General features: G+C 39.6%; 1 protein-coding gene across 12 annotated transcripts in view; it reads left to right on the top strand.

The window, feature by feature from the left end:
• Positions 1-8,728, top strand: part of ZUP1 (zinc finger containing ubiquitin peptidase 1) — a 34,772-nt gene that overhangs the window by 16,477 nt on the left and 9,567 nt on the right. For all 12 annotated transcript variants that reach the window (XR_016234529.1, XR_016234531.1, XR_016234533.1 and 9 more), the window contains 2 exons: positions 1,191-1,312; positions 4,785-4,953. Coding sequence is in view for 3 of the 12 variants with exons in the window: in XM_008263412.5 (XP_008261634.2) it covers positions 1,191-1,312; positions 4,785-4,953 (291 nt within the window). In the remaining 9 variants the exon portion in view is untranslated. The remainder of the gene's footprint in view (positions 1-1,190; positions 1,313-4,784; positions 4,954-8,728) is intronic.

Consider the following 8,728-nt stretch of genomic DNA (forward strand, 5'->3'; position numbering starts at 1 on the left):
GATAGGTTTTGCATGGGTGCATCTATTATTCTGTAAGCCTGTAGAGGGTAATGAGAGAAAAATGTGATCTGAGTAAATCCCTGTAGGTGGCATCAGGGTTGATTAAGAAAAAATTCAGTTTAGAATTGCACATCCCCAAGGATGGAAAGAGGACCAAATAGGAAGTTGCAGGAATTACTGAGCATTGTGAAAAGAAAGAAAGCATATTCGTATTCAACTCATAATTACATCATGAGGTTAGGGGGCCAAGGAGAAAAGGTACTAACCAGAAGCCACTGATTAAAGCATCTGGAGAACACTGGGAGAGAAGACTTAGGGCAACATATATCAAAGTTGGATCACTTGTATAGGAGCAAGCTGTAATTACTACGTAACACCTGTACTATGCAACTGTTTATTATTATGTTCTTTATTACTCTTTGCCCCTCCTCCAATATTACTTTGAAAAATCAATCTAACTAGTGTTAAAGAAGCATCATTGAAAATTGTTACGCCGGCGCCGCGGCTCACTAGGCTAATCCTCTGCCCAGCGGCACTGGCACACCGGGTTCTAGTCCCGGTTGGGGTGCCGGATTCTGTCCTGGTTGCCCCTCTTCCAGGCCAGCTCTCTGCTGTGGCCAGGGAGTGCAGTGGAGGATGGCCCAAGTGCTTGGGCCCTGCACCCCATGGGAGACCAGGAGAAGTACCTGGCTCCTGCCTGCGGATAGGCGCGGTGCGCCGGTCGCAGCGCAGCGGCCATTGGAGGGTGAACCAACGGCAAAGGAAGACCTTTCTCTCTGTCTCTCTCTCTCACTGTCCACTCTGCCTGTCAAAAAAAAAAGAAAATTGTTACTTAACTCTTTAAGTTATTGTTTCCTCATTGGATAATAATACCTACTTCATAATGTTGTCTGTCAAGATAAATGAGATAATTAATGAAAAAAAGCTTATCACTGCTTAAACACTTAATGAATATTAGTTATTATTTAAATGGATCTTATTTCCTTACATAGGCTGTTTTAAGTTCTGCTAGATTTGCACTCAGTGGTTCCATGACATCATAGCAAAGATTAGAACAGCAAAGATTAGAATTCACAGTCATGATTAAATAGCAAAGATTAGAAATTGCTGTTTTTAAAAGATGTAGTAACTGATAGGTAAGCTTTGGTTTTATTGCATTTTTTTAATATAAACATCAAAAAATCTATTAGGCATGGACAGAGTCCAGTGTTCCAATGATTTAGAATTGGCTCACCAACTTCAACAAGAAGAAGACAGAAGGAGAAGATCTGAAGAATCAAGACAAGAAGTGGAAGAATTTCAGAAGCTACAGGTACATAACAATTTGATCTGGTAGAGTTCTGGTTTTACAAATATGCGTTCAAGAGTTCATCCTATTTTTGTCATTGTTATTAAAATATTTTTTAAGATTGATTGATTGATTGATTTGAAGAGCAGGACAATACAGAGAGGAAGGGAGATAGAGAGATGTTCCATCCGCTGGTTCAATCCCCAAAATGCCTGTTACAGCAGCTTTGGGCCAGGCTAAAGCTAGGAACCATGGCTCTATCCATGTAGGTGGGTGGACCAAGTATTTGGGCCATCTTCCACTGTCATCCCAACACATTAGCAGGAAGCTAGATCAGTAGTGGAGCAGTTGAAACTTAAACTGGGACTCCAATGTGAGATGTCCACATTGCAAGCAGCAGCTTAACCCACTGTACCACAATGCCCCTATAACAGTCACCATTTCTAAGTTTTCATTCTGGTCAGATAAGGGGTAATCACATCATATGATATCTTGAAATCTCCACAACAGATCCACAGAGAAATTATTTAGCCCTATGCCCATCCTATTTGTTGTCAAGATGAAGAAATGGAGACATGGAATAGCCAGGTAACTTATTTGCTCAGAGATAGGCAGCTATTGATTGGTGAATCTTGGATTCAAACCTTTGCAAGTTGAGGCAAATTAGGAAACAGAGTGAGAATTTTTAAGTTTTTATATTTGTTCAGTTCTTAGAAGTGAAACGTGTGCTTAGAATTAGTATCTACTGAATCTTAAATTCCTTATAGATTCCAATTTCAGGTATTTAAAAAGAACAATTTTGAATGGAAAATCCTTCTTGATGATATTTGAGACTTCATTTATGTCGCTCCCCCTCTTCATGGAGGAACGACACAGGACCCTGTGCTGTTCTTTCGTCTGCTTGGCCCTTCCCGGGTTTGCTGCTGGTTCTTCCCGGGTTGGCTACCGACCCTTCCACCTCCGTGGAAGGGCGGTTCCCCCTAGCCACTTTCCCCACTTCCGCGGGGGAGCGGCACACCGCCGGCCGGCTCTCTCGGGGGCTGCACAGGTGTTCCTTCAGATAGATGTTCCCCTTAGATGTTCCTGGTGCATGTTGTCTCTCTCCTCCTTTATAGTCCTCTTCCACCAATCCCAACTCGGCTACCCACACGCCGAGTACGCTGCTCTCCTCCAATCAGGAGCAGGTCCTACAGTTTATTGGTTGAACTGGAGGCAGCTGTGTAGAAGCTGTTTCTCCCTTCTCAGCGCCATATTGTGGGAGAGCAGATGCATAGAATAAGTCTTAATTCCAGTAACTTAGTCTAGTCCGAGTTGCTCCCAGTTGCTCCCCACAATTTATCCCAGGTGCATGATAGTTAACTGTTGGACTAAACTGATAGCATCTATTATATTTTTGATATATTTAAATTTTTAATAAATATTTCTTTTTTTTCAGTCATAATTTGAACATTATAGAGTCATCTCTGCTAGTCATTCCCATGGTTTTTAGTTTTAAGATTTATTTCTTTATGTGAAAGAATGATAGAGAGGAGAGACAGAGTGAGAGAGAAAGAGAGATCTATCTGCTGGTTCCCTCCCCACATGACCACAGTGGGTGGGAATGGAGCTAGTTCAGTATGAAATGAGGAGCCCAGAACTCCATCCGAGTCTCGCATGTTGGTGGCAAGGGCCCAAGTCCTTAGGCCATCCTGTACTGCCTTCCTAGGTACGTTAGCAGGGAGCTTGAGTGGGACCGGAGTTCCTGGGACTCAAACCAGCACTGATATGGGATGCCAGCATGGCAAGTAAGCAGTGGTTTAACCTGCTGCACCACATGGCTTGCCCTTCCAATAAAGCTTTTAAATGTTTTTCTGTGTATTACTGGGGTAGCGTATGAGAGTGCTTCAAAAAATTTATGAAAAAATGAAAAGATTTCTCTTGGTTCAAGAAGTATTTGACATCTGTATAGTTTTTCATAATATGCGTCTTCTACGAACTTTTTGAAAACCTCATGTATAAGTAAAAAGGGCTTATGATTCAATAGGTGTGAGAGTGTTCAGATAAACAGGTTTGTGTACTTCGTGACTTCAGAAACCTTTAATATATTAACGTGGATTATACATATAATTTTCCCATTTAATTTGTCTGCCTTTTTTTCCCAGACATCTACATATGGTTATTGTTCCTTAGAAATGTGCTTTGAAAAATATACTTTAGGATTTTTTTCTCACTAGTGATTTATTTACTTGCAAAATATTTTCCCACCAGAACTCTGAAGAGGAAAGACAGTTGACTATGCCTAATTTTTTTTTTTTTTGCCCTATATAGTTTTAGAAATAATCAGTATAGAAAGTTTCATCTTATTGGATTAGGTCTTGGGAAGCTTTTTTTTTTTTTTTTTAATTTATTTGAAAGGCAGAGTAACAGACAAAGGGGAGATACAGAGAAAGAGAGAGCTCTTCAGTCCACTGGTTCACCCTCCAAAAGGCCGCAACAGCTGGGACTAGGCCAACCTAAAGCCAGGAACCTGGAGCTTCTTCCAGGTCTCGCACATGGGTGCAGTGGTCGTCTGCTGTTTCAGGTGCACCAGCAGGGAACAGGATCAGAAGTGTAGCATCCGGGTTTTGAACCAGTGCCCATATGGGATGCCAGCATCACAAGCAGAGGCTTAACCTTCTATGCCACAGTGTCAGCCCCTTGGAAAGTTTTTTTAGAGAAGATTTTATATATATTAGTTGAGATTCTCAGTCTGGAACAATATTGTTTATTTACTGTGTAGCATGACTGAATGAATGAATTATGGATGGGGTAGGCCTTTGTAGACTAGTTGGGAACCAAGCAATCAGGACTAACAAGTTTACTTTAAAAATTAGCAATATGGCTGGCACCGCGGCTCACTAGGCTAATCCTCCTCCTGCGGCACCGGCACCCCAGGTTCTAGTGCCAGTTGGGGTGCCAGTTCTGTCCCGGTTACTCCTCTGCCAGTCCAGCTCTCTGCTGTGGCCCGGGAGTGCAGTGAAGGATGGCCCAGGTCCTAGGGCCCTGCACCTGCGTGGGAGACCAGGAAGAAGCACCTGGCTCCTGGCTTCGGATTGACACAATGCGCCAGCTGTAGCGGCCACTTGGGGGATGAACCAACGGAAAAAAGGAAGACCTTTCTCTCTGTCTCTCTCTGGCTCTAACTCTGCCTGTCAAAAAAAAATTTTAAAAATTAGCAATATGTTCAAAACTTCTCTGCTTCCATAACACCTTTAGTAGCAAAATAGGATCTTCTCTTCTCTCTGCTATAAGGAAAGCAAGTATCTGGTCCACAGTGGTTGTTTAGAGAAGCCCTTGTTAATTAAGTCAGAGATTTGTATTATGTTTGTGGGAGATTTTATTTTCATAAAAGTATTTATGTTGACTTGTGAACCATGATATTTCATCCTACCTTTGCAAATAAATAAAACTAGTAAATTTCTATCCTGTTTGAATTAAAGTTACATTAAGATTTATCATTTCTTTTTATATTCAACAGAGACAGTATGGTTTAGATAATTCTGGGGGATACAAAGAACAGCAACTACGAAATATGGAGATAGAAGTAAACAGGGGAAGGATGCATCCATCTGAATTTCATAGGAGAAAAGCTGATATGATGGAATCATTGGCTGTTGGTGTTGATGATGGAAAAACAAAAACTTCTGGTGAGTACTTAAACATCCACATAGTTTAAAATTCCATATATTTCTGTAGTGATGATCAGAATCATTTGAATTTTGTCTTTTTCAAAGCTCATGCTTTATATAGTTTTAGGTGATACATGTAAACATTTCAAATACTTTTTTTTTTTTTTTTTTTTTTGACAGGCAGAGTGGACAGTGAGAGAGAGAGACAGAGAGAAAGGTCTTCCTTTGCCGTTGGTTCACCCTCCAATGGCTGCCGCGGCCGGCGCACCGCGCTGATCTGATGGCGGGAGCCAGGTACTTCTCCTGGTCTCCTATGGGGTGCAAGGCCCAAGCACTTGGGCCATCCTCCACTGCACTCCCAGGCCACAGCAGAGAGCTGGCCTGGAAGAGGGGCCACCGGGACAGAATCTGGTGCCCCGACCGGGACTAGAACCCGGTGTGCTGGCACCGCAAGGCGAAGGATTAGCCTAGTGAGCCGGCCTCAAATACTTTTTTTTACAGTAAATAGTTCACTTGAAAATAATTTACTTACATTTAGTATTAACATTTGAAAGTAAACCTTTTTTAAGTTTTTATTAATGTAAAGAGAACATATTTCATAGATAAAAATTCTTCCCTTTCTTTTTTTCCTTTAAATTTTGCAATAACTTTTTTTTGTATTTCTTACATATAGTTTTAAGAGGATAATGATACTTTTCACTATACCCTCATTCCCTCCCTCACTCCCAAGTTTTTATTGGATGCTTACCTTGTTTTGGACCAGTGTGGTCTACTGGAAAGAAAAATAATGTGAGACTAGAGAATACAGACTTTTTAAAAAAAAATCATTTATTTGAAAGACAGAGTTGCAGGGAGAGAGAGGAAAAGACACAAGGAGAGAAACAGATATTCCATTTCCTGGTTCACTCCCCAAATGGTCACAACAGTTGGGACTGGGCCATATAAAGGCCAGGAGCTTAGAACTCCATCCATGTCTCCTATGTGAGTGGCAGAGGAAAAACATTCAGGCCATCTTTTGCCACTTTCCCAGGAGCACTAACAGGGACCTGGTTTGGAAGTGGAATAGCCAGGACTTGATCCGGCACTAATATGGCATGCTGGCATTGCAAGCAGCTTAACCCACTATGTTACAGTATCAGGTCTTGGAATAGAGAATTTTAAATATCCAAGAGTGACATTAAATGAAAGTAAAAGAAATAGATAAAATTACAGATGATTTTCAATTTATGAAGTTACAACCTGATAAACATGATAAATTGAAAATATTGTAAGTTGGAAATGTGTTTAATATACCTAAATATCATAATTTAGCAAATGGTCCATTGTGGAGTATTGGTTGTTTATTTTTGTGGTGACATGGCTACCTATGAATATAGTTCATAGCTCCTGCATGACACTATCACCCTATATATATGGCTAGCCCAGGAGAAAAATCAAAACCCAAAATTTGAAATAAAGTTTCTGCTGAGTTTTTATCACTTTTGTACCACCATAAAATAGAAAAATTGTAAGTCAGCCATTTTAAGTCAGGGACCATCTGTACTGGAATTTTAAGTCAATCTCATACACGTCTTAATACTCTGAAAACGTTTTTTTTAAAGATTTATTTATTTATTTGAAAGGCAGAGTTACAGAGAGGCAGAGAGAGAGAGAGAGAGGTAGAGGTAGGGTAGAGGTAGGTCTTCCATCCACTGGTTCAATAGCCAGAGCTGCGCTGATCTGAAGCCAGGAGCCAGGTGGTTCTTCCACATCTCCCATGTGGATGCACGGGCCCAAGGACTTGGGCCATCTTCCACTGCTTTCCCAGACCATAGCAGAGAGCTGGATCAGAAGTGGAACAGCCAGACTCGAACCTGTGCCCATATTGGGTGCTGGCACTGCAGGTGTTGGCTTAACCTGCTGTGCCACAGCGCTAGTCCCTGAACATTTTTAAAGATTTTTTATTTGTTTATTTAAAAGGCAGAGTGACAGTGAGAGAAAAGAAACAAAAACCATAAATATATAAATATATTCCTGTATATTTTCTTTAAATATTTATATTTTTGAATTTTATGTTTTGATCTTTAGTCCACCTAGAATTTGAGGAAGTATATGTATTGTTTGGAGGTGGAAGGGCAGAGAGAAAGTAGAGATCTGATTTTTTTCCCCTTATTTATAACAATATTTATTAAAAATATTTGTTATACTTCTCTCACTACCATTTATTAAGTCTGTATTTTCCCCACTTATTGTAGTACCACATATTACATATTTTTGTATATTTGTGAGTATATTTTGTAAGGGTATCTTTATACTTCTTCAGGGATCTTCAATTTCAAAAGGTTTGTTTATGGCATAGGACATTCCAGTGAATATATAATAATGATTCATTAGGGTACAGGAAGAAAATATTACAACTTTCTTTGTATTTAATTTAGGCCATCTTTTAATTTCATTTTGTGCATCTATTTTAGTTATAGGACATAGACATTTATCTATAGCTTAAATATAGCTTTAAAAATAAATTGTACAGCCCTGTAATATGCCATGTCTTTTTTTATAAGCTGCTTGAATTTACAAGTGATTTAGTGGCAAGGATTTTTGTTGTTGAGAATTTTAAAAAGAGATTTATTTTGAACATCAAAGTTAACAGAGAGAGAGTGAAATATCAACCTTCCATCTGCTGTTTCACTCGCCAGATGGCAGCAGCAGCCAGCAGTGGGATGGGCCAAAGCCAGGAGCCAGGAACTTCAACTGTCTCCTGTATGGGTAGCAGGGGCTCAAACACTTGAGCCATTTTCTGCTGCTTTCCCCAGGCCATTAGCAGGGGCCTGGATTGGAAGTAGAGCAATCAGGACACAAACTGGCATCTCAGGCAGCAGCTTTATGTGTAGTGCCGCCACACGGGCCTCTTTTGATAACTTTATAAAAGTTGAAGTGACTTTTTTATTTAAAGTGAGTTTTTAATTTACTTATATACTGCAGTTTTGTTATAAATTTAATAGTATCTAATTTAAGAAAAAAATAATTTCATCTTGGAAAATAACCAAGAGATTTAGGTGCTAAGGAATAAAGATACTTAATTGTAAGGAAATAAAGCAGTTATATGATGTTATGGTTGCTAACACAGGGTTACTTACACAATGAGATATCCTGTCTTATATGTAGTAAGTACGCCAAAGTGTACTAGAGTATATGTTACTTTATTCGCTATTTTTCTGCCCTCCCTACTCATAAATATGTCTGAAATCTTGATCTCTTGATCAAAGTGTATGGTACTGAAATTCATATTTATATTTTTTTCTCTGAATTCCTGGAGCACGCATTCCATGCTACAACAATAAATTCTCAAGTTATATACCGTTTCAATTGTTCTTTTCCATGAACATGAGTCTTCTTTGGAAATGCTGGTAGGCACAACTGCAACTATTGGCTTGTTTGATTGTTTTGATTTATTGACCTTTACCTTGGTAAAAACAAAAGCCCAAAGACATCCTTGCCAATGAACTTCCCAGAGTTTGTAGAGTATGTAAAATATGCACAAGGAACTAGAATATTCTGCTGTGGCAGAATGTGAGTGTTACCTAGGTTACACAAAATATTAATTTATTGAGTGTTTAGAAAAATAGTCATAAGAAGTGTCATAATCAGAAAACAAGTTTGTGGAGACATTAGCATTTGATTCTTTTTTTTTTTTTTTTTAAGATTTATTTGAAAGGCAGAGTTAGAGAGAGCAGAGGCAGAGCGAGAGAGACACAGGTTTTCCATCCGCTGGTTCACTCCCTAGATAACTGCGCCAAGCCAAAGCCAGGAG

This window comes from Oryctolagus cuniculus, chromosome 5, assembly GCF_051225735.1.
Source record: "Oryctolagus cuniculus isolate XC-2025 breed Fujian yellow rabbit chromosome 5, ASM5122573v1, whole genome shotgun sequence".
NCBI lineage: Eukaryota > Metazoa > Chordata > Mammalia > Lagomorpha > Leporidae > Oryctolagus > Oryctolagus cuniculus.